This window comes from Manacus vitellinus, unplaced genomic scaffold (assembly GCF_001715985.3).
Source record: "Manacus vitellinus isolate BGI_N305 unplaced genomic scaffold, ASM171598v3 scaffold_49_pilon, whole genome shotgun sequence".
NCBI lineage: Eukaryota > Metazoa > Chordata > Aves > Passeriformes > Pipridae > Manacus > Manacus vitellinus.
The window spans coordinates 1,639,776-1,659,050 of record NW_021940603.1 but is presented as its reverse complement, the minus strand read 5'-3'; the positions used below and the strand labels follow the sequence as shown (position 1 = coordinate 1,659,050).

The following is a 19,275-nucleotide window of genomic DNA, read 5'->3' as shown; positions in this document are numbered from 1 at the left end:
CTTCTGTTGGAGGCCCCGGAGCTGGAAGCAGCAGCGCACACAAGGAGCACCCACCCCAAGGTTTGTCTGACAGGCAGAACAAAAGGGCAGGGGAAGAAGGCAAACCCGGCTCTTTCTCTGACAAGCCTGGCTTAATGTGCCGATCAGAAAGCTTCATGCTCATCAGACCCTGCCCACACTCACAGTTCGTCGGGGCAGTTGATGGGCTGCGCGATGCGATAGCCGTCCTTGAGGTACGCGCCCATCTCGAAGGGGTCGATGTCCACGTACGGCGTCTGGCCCAGGGTCATCAGCTCCCACAGCGTCACTCCGAAGGCCCACTGCGAAGGAACAGTGCAGGGGTTAACAAACCAGGCTGAACCTTGGCAGCTCAGAATCAGTCTGAGTTGAATCAGTCAGAAATAAGAGCAGGCACAGAAAGAAAGCTTTATGTAAATTCCATATATAGCCACGTGGCAACACGTTGTCTTGAGCAGGGCTAATTAAGAATCCCAGAACTGGTGTTAAGTTGCCCAGAGAAGCTGTGGCTGCCCCATCCCTGGAAGAGTCCAAGGCCAGGTTGAACAGGGCTTGGAGCAACCTGGGCTAGTGGAAGGTGTCCCTGCCCATGGGTGGTGGAAGTGGATGAGCTTTAAGGTCCCTTCCAGCCCAAATCATTCCATGATTCTATGAAGTTGAACTAAAGTCAAAATCTTTAGCTGCACTAAGATATCAGTGCTAAAAATCATGTGTTTACTGCATTTTTTATTATGACACTTCAGAACACTTAAATCTAAAGGATACTGAACACTGAATCACTGTTTAACATAAAATTGGTATTTTTTTCTACATTTCAGTTCTTCAAAGTGCCTCAAAAATCATCAAAAAAGGTCTGTGAAATTCAAGGGGTCAGAAGGGCAGACTGAATGAGACCATCGTTCTTTTGAATCCAAGTCATCTGTATATTTGGAGGGTATGCTCACAATTAGGACTCAGGAGAAAAAAAATAAGGATTCCATCCCAGTAAACCTGACAGCTGGATCAGCATTCAACACATCCAGCTGACACTCCTTGCCAGGAGGAGCTTAGAAGGATGAAAAGTCCATCCATCAATCCACACACAAGCAGAGTAGAAGGAAAATGATTTATGAGCTGGTATCCAGAGACCCAGGAGACCAGAGATGGAGCTGATACTGCACACTGGTGACTCACTGCTCAGGTTACACGTGCTGCATGCATCATGATTTATTAAAAAAGGGCAGAATTCTGCAAGGCTCACAAGATTCTTGTTTTAATCAAGAGGAATCCCACCACTCCCCTTGATCAAAGCCTTAAGGAAGGGATGTTTTTGGATGGGAAGGTCTGGGAATGGCAGAGGCACAGACACAGCTCTGAACAGCCACCAAAGGAAATAAAATCCCTTTTTAAGTTAAGAAATGAGGGACAAGTGGTGGACACGGACATGAGATGAAGGGTGAGTCAAGCAAAACCACTCTGAGAATGCCCCTCCTGTAATTCTGTAAGGAACTGCCTAAAAATGGCACGAAGAGATTCAAGAGCTCCGTGTCCAACAGTGGGAAAACCACGGAATCACAGTTCAGCAGGAATAGTGGTTTGTTTTCCTACGCTCTGGCTGCCTGATAGAGCTGCTGGCTGGGGAGGAACACATTAATGGGAAGGTTTCAAGCCAGCAAAACCATTGGGAAGAAAGTCATCCAAAAAGCAAGGCTGGAACATCTCGGCAGACACCACCCACACTGTTTGTACCACATGTCATCACCCATTCACCTCTTACATGCAGGGGGATCACTGGATTTGTTCCTTGCAAGCAGACAAAAACATATGACATCAGATTTCTGTGAACAGCATCCAGGTAGATGCAAAGCTGATATTTAGGGCAGATGGTATTTTCTAAACACGCAGAAAAACTGCCCGTTTTTGAACTCTACAACTCTCAGCTGGCCACATCTCTGCAGTTAAAACTGTGTATTAGAAGGGGAGTGGCATTTATACTCATGTAAGGGAAAAAGGAGTTGTGTTAAAATGGGAGGAACAGATGCTGAATTGCACTGTTTATGATACTGAGGTTCCTTCATCCGAATAGAATTCCACATCTCACTGCCACTGTTACATAAGCTTTCATTTCCAAGTCCAGTCTTCAAAAACAGGGCTTTTGTGTTCCAGAGTTAAAATAATAATAATAATAAAAAAAAAAAGTAAATCAACATTTGCTCCAGCCCATTTAGCACTCTAAAAACATGCTCTTACAGGCAGCTCCGATTTCCTCTTCTGTCTTCAAGTTTGGTACAACACAAACCCCGTACGCATTTTCCAATGAATACAGAAGTACTTGTGGAGCAGAGCTGGCACCTTCCCTTCCTTCCTCGTTTTTCTTGTTGTTTATGTGGTTTGAGCACTAATACAGAGACCACGAGGGGAAAAAAACCAACCAGAACTTCTCAGATGTTTTCCAAACCAGACCAGAGCGCTGCGCCAGACAGGATGCACCCAAGGGTGCTGAGGGAGCAGGCTGAGCTCAGTGCAGTGCTGCTCCTACCATCTTTGAAAGGTCACCTCAACCAGGGCAGGTTCTTGAAAAGTGGAATAAAGACACCCTCGGGAAGAGATGGGAGCCAGGGAACTACAGGCCAGACAGTCTAACATCAGCTCCTGTGTATGTTTGGAGCACGGTATCCTGAAGTCACTTCTATGCATATGAAGCATAAAGGAGTGTGGGAAGAGTCAGCATGGATTTATGAGGGCTGTGGATTTATTTTAAGCTGTGCCTGACTAGTTCTCTGCTGAGCAGACAGTGTGTCAGTGGACACAGGGTGAGCCAAGGATGTCCACTTTGACTTCCAGAGGGTGGTTGGGCACTGACCAGGCTCCCCAGGGCAGTGGGCACGGCCCCAAGGCTGCCAGAACTCAAGGATTGTTTGGACAACGCTCTGAAGGACAGGGTGGGACTGCTGGGGTGTCCTGTGCGGGGCCAGGAGCTGGACTGGATGATCCTTGTGAATTTAACTGTCTTTTCTGCCAACACTTCCAAGGGAACAGGATGCAATGGGCAATTTTTCTGTGCACAAGGGCCTGACTGCTCTCAGAACCATCTGCCACAAGCAGCAGATGCAGGGAGCAGGAGCAGACACTGTTCTAAACAAGCCACCATTATCTATCCAGTGCCATGGATCCACTGTCATGGAGCCACAGCTCAGGGGTCCCCAGCATAACAAAGATGTGGTGCTGCTGGAGCGAGTCCAGAGGAAGCCACAGAGATGCTCCAAGGGCTGGAGCCCCTCTGCTCTGGAGCCAGGCTGGGAGAGCTGGGGGGGTTCACCTGGAGGAGAGAAGGATACAGAGATCTGAGAGCCCCTTCCAGTGCCTAAAGAGACTCCAGGAGAGCTGGAGAGGGACTGTAGACAAGGACTTGCAGGGACAGGCCAAGGGGAAATGGCTTCCCACTGCCAGAGGGCAGGATTTGATGGGATATTGGGAAGAAATCCTTCCCTGGGAGGGTGGGGAGGCCCTGACACAGGTTGCCTAGAGCAGCTGTGGCTGTCCCTGGATCCCTGGCAGTGTCCAAGGCCAGGTTGGACGGGGTTTGGAGCAACCTGGGCTAGTGGAAGGTGTCCCTGCCCATGGCAGGGGGTGAAACTGGATGAGATTTAATGTCCCTTCCAACCCAAACCATCCTGAGATTCTCCAATGGCTGAAAAAAGGGAAGAATGTCAATAAACTACATTTACAAAATGGAAGAGGAGGGAAAAAACTCACCACATCGCTAGCACTGGAAAATTCATTGTTCACCAGGCTTTCCAGAGCCATCCACCGAACTGGCCTGTTCTCATTATCCCCCAGGCAATGGTAATCCATGGGAAACAGGTCCCGGGACAGCGCATTGTCCGTGATCTTCACCTGAAGTGCATCGTCAATGCTAATTCAGAGAGAACAGGAGCACTCAGCAAACCTGGAGTCACAGCTTTACAGCACATATTTCTGCTCAGCCTTAAGTTTCAGACTCAGGATTTAACTGGGGAATGGTAATCCACATTTCAAGGCGTTCATTCTCCTGCACCAGGACACGCTTATTCCGTGATTAGCAAATATTATCACAGAACCTATTTGTTCTGTGCCAACAGATAAGCACCAGAGAAATCAGCAGGCTTGATTAAATAAAATCAAACATTTACAAGTGAAAAAAAATACACTTAAAGCCAACAAGGAACTCCCTTAAACTATTCCTGCTCCCTTGGAGATCCCCTACCAGAGCAATTAAACACCTTTCAGCACTTCTGTGGTAATAATGGGGCAAGGATTAAAGTAAAGAAAGATCCTGTAATATCTTCTAGCAACCAATATTTTTTGTGGTCTAAAAGTGTGTCTCCAATCAAGCAATTTGGTAAGATATTATTTATTCCACTCAACAAGAGAGATTGATGCTTGTCAGAAATAGGACACCAAGGGAAACTTACTTTTAATCAAGAAAAGATGACTCAAAATAACACAGAGAAATTGCCCCCTCTGGGATGTAATTCAGACTGAATTTACAGAAGTGTGTAATACAGTTCAATGTTCTCATAAACAGTTGATCTCAGAATATGGGAAAGATGTTGGCTTCAACATCTCATGACAAAAATACAGAAGTAACATTGGGTTGGGGGAGACGGTAACAAATCGGTGTTTGTTGTCTGCTCATCTTGTCAATTATTTACTTTAATGAGAAAAAAATAAACAAAAATGCTCAATTTGTGTGTTTCCCCCTTTGCAGTCTCTGATACCTTCTTATTTATCCCATTTCTATGCATTTTCAGGCCAGTTCATTATCCTCAAAATTTACAGCCCAGGGAATTTCCATATCTAATTATTGTTGAGTTCAGAGAAATTCCTAGAAGACTTATCTATAAACAAACTTAATCCAAAGGGCAATTTCCCAGTGATTAGAGAGTTCTGACTTGTGCAATCCTCCTGTCCACTGGAATTGGACCTGACTGTGCCATGGACACATGAGACCAAAAGTATTTTGTCCCTTAAACTTGCCAACACCAATGCAACCCTGGCTCCCTTCCCAAAATTAGGACATGGATCTGACACACTTGGTACCAGCTTCTCCCAGCCTTTCATCACACAGGAGCAGACCTGGGGATTGAAGGAGGGGCAGGGGGAACAAAGCCCTTCCAGGGATCCCAGCCACTGGCATCTCCTTCTCTTTCCAACCCTAAAGCTCCAGGGGATTCCCTGATGTTTGTGATCTTTGCTCCCTGTGGTAGCACTTCTTCCTCAACGTGTTCACCAGTAAGGAAAAGCAATAGGAATTAGGAACAGTATCTCCCAAGAAGTCCATCCCACTGAGCATCCTTAGGGAGCACAAGAGCAGGTAGAGGGTGAGCAGAGATCATGTGAGGGATTTGGTTCATAGAAAGCCACCAAACACCTCCATCTCTACATTTTGAGGGTGTATTCCAGCCAGAAGATGGTCTCAAACCCTACTCTGGTATTTCTACCATTCCAAAGCTCATTTATATTCATCCATCACTTGGGAACTAAAAAAATCTGCCAATGACCAAAGCCATGAAGCCATTACCTAAGGGTAAAAAACCAAGAAAACCAACATCATACAAAAATCCATCACTGATAAATTGTCAGAGATATTCCAAGTTCTTATTAAAGCTGAAGGGAAGCTTTAATTCTTTTCAAGACTTAAAAAAAAAAAAAAGTGATAGACAAACCCAGCAGAAGTATTTACAGTGGGGATGTTCTGCTTCCTTTAAAACCTGGTCCACCCTGGGTTTGGAGGAAAACAGCTTCACTGACAAAACCAGTCACCTAAAACTCAGGAAAAAGCCCAGCGAGACACCTGGGAGCAGAGATCAGGGTGACTGGAAGAGCTCCAGCCCCAGAGGAGGCAGTACTTACACACAGTTTCTAGCAGCCAGGTCTTTGTGGATGACCTCCCGTCTGGCCAAGTAGCTCATTCCACAGGCAATCTGGATGGCCATATGGACGAGGTCCTGCTGGGAAATGGCCTGCAAGAGCCCACACAGAACAGCAATCACTGCCAGCCCAGTGCCTGCAGGGTCAGAGGGTGTGCTGCAGTGCCCCTCCCCTCCCCTTCAGTGCCTGATGCCTTCTAGTCCCTACAGATCTGAGGGACACTCAGGAAAACCCCTTATTCTAAATTTTCCCTCCTTTTTCTGACATTCCAAGGGCAAATGTTTCCAAGTTGCACCTGCTTTTCCTTTGATTAGAGGTGAACACAGGTAAAAGTGGTCGATTTTACCCTTCTTACCACACTTTTTTCACTTCATCTCCCTGAAAACCAGCTCATTTCCAGGCAGGAGCACAAACAGTCCCAGTCCTTGTTGCTCTCTACTGCTGAAAACCAGTAGCCAGTGCTGTTGCTCCAGCTCCCTTTGCAACTTCACAGTCCTACCTAAATTAAAATCTTACACATATTTATAGCTTGCCTTCCCTCTTCCACTTCTATAGTGTTTCAGGAACCTGAGGATGTGGGGAACACACTGAAGCTGCAAGACCAGGGTTAAAATAAACCAAATATTACATTAAAATGATAATAAAGTGGCTAGTTTGAAATTTGGTACGTAACAGGAAGAAATTCTCACCTTGGGATTTCATTTTGTGCCTGATTTAGTCTAAAGAATCCAAACCAAGGTGAAGTTGAAAACAAGGTAATTCTAACCAGAGGGATAGTTTTACTATATATACACATCCAGTACTAAAAGATAATTCAAAATATTAAAAACAAGCATATTTTCTTTCAGGAAATATATGCCACAGGTCCCATGGAAACACAGCAAAGTTATTAATGCTAAAGAGCACCCACAGCAATTAAAAAAAAAATAAATCAGAGATTGCTTCCCTTATCTAAAGTTCAATAAATCCAGTTATTTGACTAACAAAGAACTACAGTAATTAAAGGGAATGTTAATTACACCAAAACTAAAATCAGAAAATCTGAAATTCCTCCAGACAGGATTTCCCCTAATTTAAATCCACAATCAGACACTATTTTCTCTATTTTTTAGGATAATTTGAAGATGCACTGATATACCACTGATATACTAGTCAGAGGTCTCTCAGCCTCATGCTGATAAACACAGCCAGGAACGCTTTCCTAGTATGGATCAAGGCCAACACTTGCTGGGGAACCTCTTCTGCAGGTCACACCAATGCCACAACTATTCCTTTGAAGGCACAAACACGGGTGACAGACCAAATCCAGGCTTAATGGGCACGAATTCCCAGATTCCTGGGTGTACCTGAGGGTTGTTGGCCTCCACCAACTTGCACTGTCGCAGGAAGAGTTTAAGGTTCCCCCAGTTCATGTATGGCAGCAGCACCATTGGTTTCTCTCCCTCTTCTATACAGACATGGGTGATAGGCAGCAGATTCCTGCAAGACAGAAAAATTCCTCATTTTATGGAACTGAAATCTGGTAAAAAATATTTCTGATCCCTAAACACAGTAACTGAAATTAATTCAGTGTTGAAGAACAGCATTTAATCTTGTATTATGAACTCCTGAGCACAACATGCCCAAATAATTGAAGCCCTAGACATTACTCTTCTTAATAAATTTGATTACCTTCCCATTAGGAAAGAACCCTCCAAATTTTTTCCATTTGGTCCAAAAGGGCTGAAATAAATTGCTGTGAATATAGGTTATCATTTGGACTCCAAAGTGATATATCCTCAGCTGGGAAGTGTATAATTCTAAAGGCAACTACAGACACAGAATATACAGTTCCCTTACAGTAGTTTAACCAAAAAAAAAAAAGTCAAAACATCATGTTTGATCCACTGCAAAGTGACAGAACAGAAAAATGTAGTTTTGAATCAGCTAAGCATCAAATTGTATTCTAACTACACAAACAGTTTTAGAACCAGGGAATCATTTAAGTTAGAAAAGACCTTTAACCCAGTTCTGCCAAGGTCACCACTAAACCACTTTAAATGTCCCTTCCAACCCTCTTATGGCCCAGGTAACTCCCATGCTGTGGTGTTTCTAAACATCTCCCTGTAGTATCATTCTATAAATATAAATAGATCAATATATAAATATATATAATAATATATAAATATCAATATATACATTCATAGGAAACTGAACCAAACTGGACAGAGTTTCAAATTTCCATCAATCACTTTTTTAAACACCTGTATTTCCTATTTAAAACTTGTTAGTAAAAGTCTCCAAAGAGATATGATGATTTTTAAAAGGGAATTTTGAAGTTTCTTGCTCTTACCTGAAGGCGTCTGACAGTCAGGTGTCACACCCATGAGCTCTACAGACCCGTGAAGGTCCCAGCTTTATGGGCAGTGTAGACAAGAAAAGCTTTTTGAACTTTTAAAAAATAGTTTGACTTACAAAAGGGAGGACAACAGCTCAGTCTGAATGATGAGAGAGGAGGGTTGGGTCATTTTGGTTCAATTTTTAAGTATGATTCCCCAAGAACCTGCTACTGCTCTTAATACAATCCTGTTTTTTAGGCAAGGCTGGGAGAGCTGTGGGCATTCAGACTGGAGAAGAGAAGGCTCCAGGGAGACCTGAGAGCCCCTTCCAGTGCCTAAAGGGGCTCCAGGAGAGCTGGAGAGGGACTTTGGACAAGTGCCTGCAGGAATAGGATGAGAGAGAATGGCTTCCCACTGCCAGAGGGCAGGATTTGATGGGATATTGGGAAGAAATTCTTCCCTGGGAGGGTGGGGAGGCCCTGGCACAGGTTGCCCAGAGAAGCTGTGGCTGCCCCTGGATCCCTGGCAGTGTCCAAGGCCAGGTTGGACGGGGTTTGGAGCAACCTGGGCTAGTGGAAGGTGTCCCTGCCCATGGCAGGTGGTGGCACTGGATGGGCTTTAAGGTCCCTTCCAATCCAAACCAGTCTGGGATTCCACGATCCTACAAAAGTCTCACTGAATTCTAAACAAACAGTTCCCTTTCCCCCCTCAGGGAGTTTTAGCTTTAGCACAGGGATTTCCAGCTCCCAGGGACAGTTCTGTCACACCCCTTGCCTGCCTTACCTGTGGTGAAGTCCTCGGAGTTTGCAGCTCTCAGTCAGCATCATTGTCACCTGCACCTCCGAGGCCTGATCTAGGGGGAAAAGGGAACCACAGACACAGCCTTGGAATCAAACCAACACATCCATTACAATTCACTCCACGTTTTCAAGTCACTTGAGGTCACTGGAGCACAAACAGAACTTGTTTGCCTCCCTTTTTAAAATGGAATTTAAAAAGCCCCATGTGAGTAAGCCAAGTTCTGAGGGTTGTTTCTGCTTGAACGAGTGGGGTGACGCCGAGAAGGGAAACAAGCCACACTCCAGGTGCTGACAGGCTGTATTTTTGCCACTTCCTGACAGCTTCTGGGCAGGCACAGCTGCCTGCACTGGGCACTGTGGGGCACATCCTGCCCAGGCGCCAGGGCTGGTGGAAGCAGGGCCCATGCCACGTGTTTCCCAAACGTGGATGTGCTCTGAGGACACTGCTTTGCTGCTCAGTTACCAGCACAGGTGTCTGCAGTTCACAGCCACACTGCTGGAGACCATTGATTTCTAGGTTTACTTATTTCCTTGCTCTCTGCTCTGCCCACTTGACTCTTGGTAACCTTAGAGCTTTGGTGTTTCCTTCTCCACCTTTAAAAATAAATAAATAAATAAATCAAATCCCTGCTGCCAGCTAAAATTCAGGCATCTGTGGTAACTCCAACGACCCATGGCAATGGGCAGAACACCTCCATCCAGTGGGCAGAAGCACAAGTGGTGCCTGCAACCCCTTCCCCACCAATATTTGTGTATTTGGGGCTTTTTCCCCTCTCAGGTGGTAAGAACCTACAGGGAAGCTTAAGGTGACGTAAATAAGAGCTCTCCCAATCCCACCCTCCTCATTCCTGGGTGCATTTTCCATCCCTCCCTCGTGCTGGGACTAGTCCTGGTGTGCCTTGGCAGGAAGCTGGCACAGGAGAGCCCAGCTCAGCCTCATCAGCTTTCCCTGCTGCTTTAAGGGGGGGATTTACATACTGCCCATGATTCAAGCCAAGATTTTACTGCCCTGGGAGGAAGAAGAGGCAAGAACTCATCTGCTCTTCTTTTCATTCTCCATGGTCTGAGCCTGCTCCCTGTGCAGCCCTGACACCCCTTCCTAACTGAGCCTGAACCCTGCAAGGGAAAACATGACTTGGGCTGAGTTTTGAGTGATGTGGGAGCTCTAGAAAAGCCCAGAGAGAGGTGCCATTAAATTAGTGACAATTATGGCTGCAGTATATTATGGGATGCATCAACCAGTGCATTTGGACTCCTCACAACAAAAAAGACACTGAGGGGCTGGAGCATGTGCAGGGAAGGGAATGCAGCTGGGAAGGGGCTGAGGGAGCTGGGGGGGCTCAGCTGGAGAAAAGGAGGCTCAGGGGGGACCTTCTGGCTCTGCAACTCCCTGACAGGAGGGGAGAGACGGGGGGGTCGGGCTCTGCTCCCAGGGAACAAGGGACAGGAGGAGAGGGAATGGCCTCAGGCTGTGCCAGGGGAGGGTCAGATTGGATACTGGGGAATATTTCTTGATGGAAAGGGCTGTCCAGCTCTGGCACAGACACCCAGGGCAATGGTGGAGTCCTCATCCCTGGAGGGATTTAAAAGCCATGTGGATGTGGCACTTGGGGACATGGGATAGTAGTGGCCTTGGCAGTGCTGGGGGAGCAGTTGGACTCAATGGTCTTAGAGGGCTTTTCCAAACTAAACCACTTCATTATTCCCTTGTATTTGATAACAATTCCATATGGGGGGATGGTATGTACAAACTCTTGCAGTGCAGGAGACATTTAAGCCACCACCAGCTGAAGCCTCTGGTTTGCACTCCAACACAGAGACATGACAGGTTTGCTGTGTGATTAATTTGAGATGCAGGAGAGAGACTGCAAAGGGCTTGGAAACAAGTAAGAAAAACCGAGATAGTGCATTAAATGATACAGGCCTGAATGCTGAATCAGCCAACTGTTCTAAAGCATTAAAAATGGAGAGGTAAAAGCAGATTGTGAGAGGTCAGAGGAGCAGGTTACCAGCACAGAGCTCCAGGTGTAAATGCATTAATTACAGGACTCAAAGACCTCAACCTCTTCAACCCAGCACATGACAAGGGAGGAAAGCGATTCCTGGGTGTGAGTTCAAGCTGATTAACCCACTCATGCACTCTCTGGACCTGCGCTTGTTGAACTGGTTTGCTTTTAATTATAAGAGCCACCAAGTAATAATTTGAAGCTTTAAATCAGAGATTATTTAAGAGTGGATTTAACATCTACAGAACGAGTCGAGCTGCTTTGGACAATGCACCTACTCATCTCTTCACGGTAACTCTGTCAGGGATGACACTCTCCTGTCACTGCCTTTCCCTTTCCAGCACTCAGGGAGGTTTCCAGCAGGTCACTGTGATGTTCTGGTGCTTTCTTTCCACCTTATAGTGGTTGAGCACCCAAAGGGACAATTGACTCCCAGTCAAGTATATACGGAAATCAAAATCTTATCTCGTGAAACAGTCTCAGCATCTGTATTGTGTTTGCTTATCAATATTATTTCCTTGTTTTCTGCATGGAAAAAAGACTTACCCAACACCAACAAATTCAACAGACCCAGAATAAACAATAGCAGTACAAGGCTGAGACCAATGCCAATTAAGTACCACCACACAATTCAACTGTTGTTGGTTTGTACTCAGTATAATTCAAAACAGAATGTAAATCACCTCTTTGAGTGATTCTAGTCAAAAGGGGGAAAAATACCACCACAATACTACTGCAACAGTCCCCATAGCAGTCAGACTTCCTTTTAAGGCCACTGTCATCAGTTACACAAGAAAAAGTTCATTTAACTTTTCATTTAACTCTGCCTCATTTAATAGGCTATAACCACAGCTGAGCATCCAGCAGTCAGGTCTTCACAGATCAGGGTGAAGGTGATTTTGGCAGTAATACATTTTTTTGTGAGGACCTGGTGAATCTGACCATCATGTATGAAAACCCTTCAGATCAATCCAGGAAACCCACAGCATTTCTGGCTGATAGGTGAAATAGGAGTCCCAGAGCAATTCCAGCTTGGTGAGATGTTTTTACGAGGCCATTCTGGGACGAATCTTCCAGATTTCATCCTCCTGCCTGGGCCAAAGTATCACCCTGTACTAAAACCAGGCATTAGATCTCTGAGCAATCCATGTGGGCATTGTCTGTGCCCCCACACAGGTGAGAGCTGGGGAAGGATCCTGTCAAACCCACGGAATGCCCACGGGCTCCGGCGGCTCCTTTGTCTGCACCGGATCCATGAAGTCATTTGATATGAGCACAGCCACACACGTAGCTGGAGAGGGGGAACAGGGGGAGAGCCTCCCACAGAGCCAGGAACCTCTGAAGTTAGAACAGCTACTTGAAGAAACAACTGAGGTCACAGGCTCCCATGCATTAAATTTGGGCACCAGGAAACAGCCCTGAATTTAAGCTGAACTCTCCAGGGCAAGGCAACAAGGGCTTGGTGCACAACTTCCTCAAAGCCCTGATAAGAGTTGAAGTCTGACAGATTACCATTATTTGTGATTAAGAATATGTCAGAGCTCAGCAATTCATGCAGTTGCAGCTGGATGATGATGAGGTGCAGCCTGGTTTTCACAAGGTGATCACACATCAGTAGCTGAGTACATGAAGAGCAGAGATTTCAGGTGAGTTAAGAGGAAGATTTAACACCCAGTGGCAATTATAGATGTTCAATTAGGACCAAAAAGGTCCAACTTTCAGAAGGTGCTTAAAACCAAGACTATTTGAGATAGATATAAACACATTCCAGAGAGGAGGATGCCCTCAAAGCCCTGGTTTCACCCTTTCTGGGCCTGGTTTTACCTTTTGCCAAGGCCCAGAGCAAGAACAAGGCAGGATTTCAAGCAGCTTTCATAGAGCTGCAGGTTTATCTCATGATATCACAGTATTTGTATGCAGCCAGGCACAATGGGACTCCTGGCACTGCTATTTTTGGAGAAGAGGCTAATCCCTCTGTGCTGGGATGTGCTGGGGCCCTGCCTGGCTCACGGGGAGAAAGAATCTACTTGATTTTTACCAACTTCTCCACGACACCAAAACTGAACTAAGTCAACCCAGAGTCCTTTCACAGCCTGCTAAAGGCAGGAACAGCAGATTCCCTCAGCACTCCTATCAGCAGCAGCTCTGCAAACACAACAGCCAGGAACTCCAAGGCTTCTAACAAACACATTTCCCAACAGCAAGATTCAAAAAGATGTTTTACCTGCAGCTTTTCCCACCTTTGGACCATTTGTAATGGTTTGTTCCCAAGGGAACTTCCTTCTGTCTCATACTGAAAGCTTATACTCTCCCTCACCACAGCACTTGTACAGCCCATTTTCCACACAACTGCCTGTTCTCACGAGCTTCTATAACCCTTATTCTCTTCCAGCCCTGGGGGCTTTGCCCAATATCCTGTGACAAAGCCCAGGAGCTCTGGTTCTTTAAGGGTGACAGGCACAGAGGTCACAGAGTGTGTCCACAGAACAGCTCCAGGTGGTAAATGCTCCCTGTATCAACACATCCTTCTTAATTACTGATGCTTCTGCACAGCAATTAATTAGGTAAAACTGCTCCCAGGCAGAATTGAGCCCCAGTTCAAAGGGAACACGTGCCTGGGTACTGCTTTAACCCTTCTACTAGAGTCTTTGGGAGAAGTTCAACCCTCCAAGACTATCCTGTGCTCACATCTGTTGCACAGGACATTTTTAGTGCTGCTACCAGGTATTTTCCCAGCTTCCCTTCACTACAAGGATGTACTGCTAAAGGAATGCAAGCAGTCAGGATCCAACCTGCTTTTGCACAGGCAGAAGGGAAAAGGACATACAGAAAAATATTTCTGCTTTAAAATTTCCAGAGGCCCCAGGAGTCAGATAGGGACACGGGACCATGGAAGCCAATGGCACATCCCTGGCTTCCTGCCTGCCTCTGGAGTGAAGGAAAAAAATTCCCTGCTAAAATAGGGAATGTTGTTCTGTTTTCCCTACATTACAAATGCTCACACAGTTCTAAAAGGGCAGAGAAAAGCAGGATTTGGGGATGGTCTTATTTCCCTGCACAACAGTAACACCAGGATCCAAGGAGCAGCAGCAAAGAGAAACAAGGAAAAGGGTCTTTGCTCAATAATCCATTAAATGAACCCATAAATAATCCATTGAAATGAAGTCGAAAGTGTAAGTAAATGCAAAGTGAAACTGGGGAAGAGAGACATGACTAATGTCATGGTCCAAAGGGCAGCAGCAAATAAAACTGAAATGCAAGTAGTGATTTTAACTACATGTAAATCAAAGTGTACTGCAGGTGATTATTTTTTAGCATATGGAATAACAAATCTTTAAATTAATCAGTACAATACTTCAGACATCAACCCTAAGAGCTGCTACTCAGTATTTTTTTTAATTTATGTTGTATTATTTTAGGTCTCAGGATATTCTTAAAGAACTAGAATTGAATGACATATGTAGTGTATTTTTAGGCTGATATTCAGAAATTTGCTGTTTATTCCCCATTCTTTAAATTCAGGTATCTTCCCTTATGAAGACACTGAAGAAGATGAGCACTAGCTCTTTTCTTGATTTTTTTGTTTTTTGTTTTGTTTTACATAAACTATATTCTACAGAAACAGGATCCTGCACTCTGATTTTGGGAGGTTAAACACTTTCAACAATTAATTTAAATGCTGTGCATTTAAGGCATGAACCTAAAACTTCGAAATATTTTCACAAAGTTGTGCTTTAAGAATGAACTGCCCAGAACAGCAAATTCAATCCATTTAAAAATGATCCCTTGGGAACAACTGTGGATGCTCCAGGCTGTGGTACTTGTTTAGTATGAACAAGAAACCCTCCAGCTGGGTTAACACAAAGCTGCTTGTACACACTTAAGTCCCCTAAATGGTCCTATTGCTTTCCCTGCTCTGAGTTCTCAGGATCTCTATCCTTACACCTCCTCACTGCAGGAAGATGTTCTAAAAGGTCACCAGAATCACCAAATCCCAAAGTGGTTTGGGTTGGAAGGGACCTTAAAGCTCATCTTGTTCCACCCCCTGCCATGGGCAGGGACACCTTCCACTAGACCAGGTTGCTCCAACCTGCCCTGAAACGCTCCCAGGGATGGGGCATCTCCTCTTAACTAGATTAGCAATGGATAAAAAAAATCTAAAGTATAATGTCAGAGGTAGCCAAGAACGCTAAAAGAGTCCTAAAGCACTTTTCATGACCTCAGACAGCAAACCCTAGGGCTTTGTTAATTTTGGTTAAACGAAGTTTTAAGAGCTGACCTTTGTCACACATTGAGTTTGTTTCCAGTGCTTTCCATGGGTGGTTTGTTTTCAAACTCTCCTTCCTCGTACATCAGAAAAATGTTAAGTGGTTAGAACATGAAATGGGAGCAGCCAGGTTATCCTGAACAGCACGATGGGTTGTTTTTACCAAAAGTGTACCTTGGCCAGAAGGTCCTGAGTGAGTCAGGGCTCTGCACAGCTCACCCTCACTGTGTATGTTCCTGGAATAACACAATTCCATTTGTTCTGCTAAGAATTTTCTCCTTCACAGGAAAAGCACCATTAAACAATGTGTTCTTTAAATCCAAGGTGTGTTTTTTTCCCCCTCTGACTTCCAGAGACTCCCAAGAAAGGCAGAGGAGATCTGTTAATCACTGGCAAGAGATGCAATGCCAGCTTGGAGAAACGTGCCAACCGAGACACTTCCCAAAGCTGAGAGGGATTGGAAACCTCCTGCTGCAAAGGGAAGCATTCCAGGCTCATAACACAATTCCTCTGTAGAACAAGAAACACAACGAGGGAAGCAAATTCCCTGCTAAAATAGGGAATGTTAAATCTCTCATCTTCTAACAAAGAACTTATTCAGGTTGTGTTGATCTATGGATTCCAAAACCCCAAAAATAGCAGATAACATATCCGTGTTCTTACTGGCAATATCATCCTTAATCCTCGTGGATGTCTATTTAAAAAAAGGAATAAGGCAAATTTTCCACAGAAAAGTCTAAAGATGAAAGTCATTAAAACTTTTACAGTGAGGACTAGCAAATGAACATAGTGAAGCTGTAAACTGCAAAGACAACAGAACAACTGGGTGGCCAACATGAAGGATCCAGAGGAAGCAGGAACACGTGACACCTTTTCCCCAGATCTTGGGATCTCTGTATTTCCAAAGTTATTAGAGCTTCCAGAAACCCACCTCTAATTTTGCCAAATGATATTCATTTTCCTTTTAAGCTCTCCTTGGCACAGAGCCCTCCACATAATGGAAGGCTCAGGCATCCAGACACACTCAGAAGTGTTAAGATGATACAGCATTAAAAAAACTTTATAACCTAATGTATTTCATGAATGTGCAGGTAGAAACTTTGTCACTACCAGGGCATGTTACAACTTTCTCCCTGGAGTGAACCAGAGTTAGAGGTGGAAGAAAAAACTCTTCTAAGGGATCTGGAGTGAAACTCAGGGATGAATCCTCCTTCAGCCTGTGTCTTTATAAAAGATGTGTCTTTATAAAAGATGTGTCTTTATAAAAGATGTGGTGTTGAGGCTGCAAGAGAAGTGTCTCCAACTTCTCAGTCCTATCAACTTATGAGCTACAGAACAAGTAATCACTGAATTGATTGAAAGCTACTCCAGTATCTTAAGGAATGGTTCAAATGAAAGTCCTAAACTCTGTGGTGGAGGAGAAACCAGCCCAATCATGCCAAATGAGCACACTCCAATCTATTCTCTCCCTGCACTGATGGTGCCTCATCAGCCTCAAACTTGCTCTCTGAGAGTCTGACCTAATATGTCAATCCCAACTTGGAAAATCAGGGAATACAATATATTGCTGGAAACCCTCTGGATGAGCTCTTCCACTTCAAGAGCCTCTCAGGACACTCAGCAGGTCCAGGCTCCCTCAGTTTTCATGTATTACTGGTTCCTTTAACAGGTCACTTCAAGAAGGGGAACAAGCACTAAGCTCAGAGAAATCAAGGTTTCACTGAGCATTCTTCAGGTTTATAGCAATGCTCAACATCTTCCTGGAGGGCTGGAAAGCATCAGGGAAGCAAAGTGGGAAAGGCTGCTACAGCCACTGTCATAACCAGCCAACTCTTTGTGCTTTTTGATCCTTTGGGGAAAAGAATCAGCCCCTGGGAGAGATAAAAGATAGGGAAGAGGCAAGCTGGCAAGGCTGCAAACCCTCCCCTCAGAGCAGGAAATACAGATGTACCTACAGCCTGAGGAGCACAAGGGCCACAACAGTCCCCTTCCCTGGGACAGGGAATAAGAAAACTGACAGCACATTCCCTCTGTCCACGTTATGGGAAACAATCCCACTTGAAAGTTATGGATGCTGTAAGACACTGAAGAGGGACACAGGAAGAGTTTCCAGAATTCATTCATGGGTATTCCTAACAAGCAGCAATCAGAAACCATTCCTTGAACAGCACAACAACCCTTCCCTGGTACCTTCCCTAGAGAGCAGAGTTCTTTCTCCCAAAAGCCAACAGACCTGAGCTCATGGTCCAGGGAAGCCTCCCAGTCCCATCTGTAGTTCTTGTTGGGTTGAGGTGGTTCAGCCTGGGGAAGAAAATGCTCCAGGGAGACCTTTCTGTGGCCTTTCAATACTAAAAGATGGGTTATAAGACAGACAGGGAGAGACTTGTGATCATAGCCTGTAGTGACAGGACAAGGACAACAGCTTTAGCTTGGAAAAGGGTAGATTTACACTGGACATAAGGAAGAAAATTTTATTTATTTATTCTTTACTGCGAGGTCAGACCCTGGCACAGGTTGCCCAGAGAGGCTGTGGCTGCCCCTGGATCCCTGGAAGTGTCCAAGGCCAGGTTGGACAGGACTTGGAGCAACTTGGGCTAGTGGAAGGTGTCCCTGCCCATGGCAGGGGGTGGAATGGGATGATCTTTAAGGTCCCTTCCAACCCAAACTGATCTACAATTCTATGATTTCACTGGCAATTCCAGGTTTAAAGCCATAACAACTCCCTTAATGTCAGAACAGCGAAAACAATGGCTTCAGTTTCTCAAGCTCTGTTCCTGGTGAAAAGAAAGATGTTTTTCCTCTCTAGAAGGTTATTTTTCCTCTCAGCACCTCCTGAAAGAACTCCAGCTCACAGTTCACTTTCCAAAGACCTAAACCACCCCACAGCCCCCCTCCATTGCTTTCTGACATTCAGGGCACCAAATGGGCTTCATTTGATCCCTCTCAGAGTAAAACGAGACAGTTTTGGAGTAGTTTGTACTTTTGGGAAGGGATAATTTAACTCCACAGACAAAGCCTTTTTTCCTTGTCTCTTTTCCATGACTCCCAGGCTCCTTTCTTGCCTTCAGCAAAGAGATACTTTAGTCACTTTAATAGTTCTCATATCCATCACAATTTTATGGTCCTGCCCTGCTCTGCCTGTGCCAGAACAGCAGCGTGTGTGTGGCCACAGGATGAATGAGATCAAGGAAAAACTCCTGTTACAAGAGAGTAGGGCTTTTTTCCCAAACAGATCAAATTCCTAACTTATTACATGTCCCAGCTGCACACATACACATCACAGCCAGGGTAGGAAAATGAAGCTGCCCAATATTAGCACTGCAACTGAGCTGCTGAGAGGAGAGAGGCTGGTTACAGTTATTTTCCCTGCTGCCCAAACCAGACAAGTGTCACCAAAATCTACTCTGAACTTTTTCCACACAGATGCTTTCCAAAGCTGGGAAATTCTCTGCAGACTGATCCTGTGAATGCCATCACTCTCCTAAAACCACGCTCCAGTTCACCACAGCCAGTGAATCCTTCCCTGCAAAGGGATGGGCAAGAGGAATCAGGATTAACTGTGCTACAGATCCAAGGGAGAAAGAAGTATGGATTTAGGAGTGGATTGGAAGCTGCATTTTGGGATAGCAATTCCATAAGTGGTGATGGGAGGCAGCTAAATTAAGATCTCTTCTGACAAATCTTGTCGTGCTGTTTAACCCGATGCTATAAAAAGCAACCCACGTGCCATGGGCCAAGTATTTTGGAAACTATATTACATAAAAGCAAAATGACAGTCAGAAGGGTTTGTCAGGAGGGGGAACAAAAGGTAGCAGAAGAGAAGGCTCCAGGAAGGCCTTAGAGCCCCTTCTAGCCTCTAAAAGGGCTCCAGAAGAGCTGGAGAGGGACTTTGAACAAGGGCTGGAGTGACAAGACAAGGGAAATGGTTTCCCACTGCCAGAGGGCAGGGATAGATGGGATATTGGGAAGGAATT

At 45.1% G+C, this 19,275-nt stretch overlaps 1 protein-coding gene across 1 annotated transcript in view; it reads right to left on the bottom strand.

The window, feature by feature from the left end:
* The window catches only part of RYK (receptor like tyrosine kinase), a 65,826-nt gene that overhangs the window by 1,296 nt on the left and 45,255 nt on the right, over nucleotides 1–19,275 (bottom strand). The window contains exons 10-14 of the mRNA XM_029962651.1: nucleotides 9,012–9,081; nucleotides 7,257–7,389; nucleotides 5,893–6,002; nucleotides 3,754–3,913; nucleotides 184–320 (exon numbers count right to left, since the gene is read on the bottom strand). Of these exons, the coding sequence (XP_029818511.1) occupies nucleotides 184–320; nucleotides 3,754–3,913; nucleotides 5,893–6,002; nucleotides 7,257–7,389; nucleotides 9,012–9,081 (610 nt within the window). The remainder of the gene's footprint in view (nucleotides 1–183; nucleotides 321–3,753; nucleotides 3,914–5,892; nucleotides 6,003–7,256; nucleotides 7,390–9,011; nucleotides 9,082–19,275) is intronic.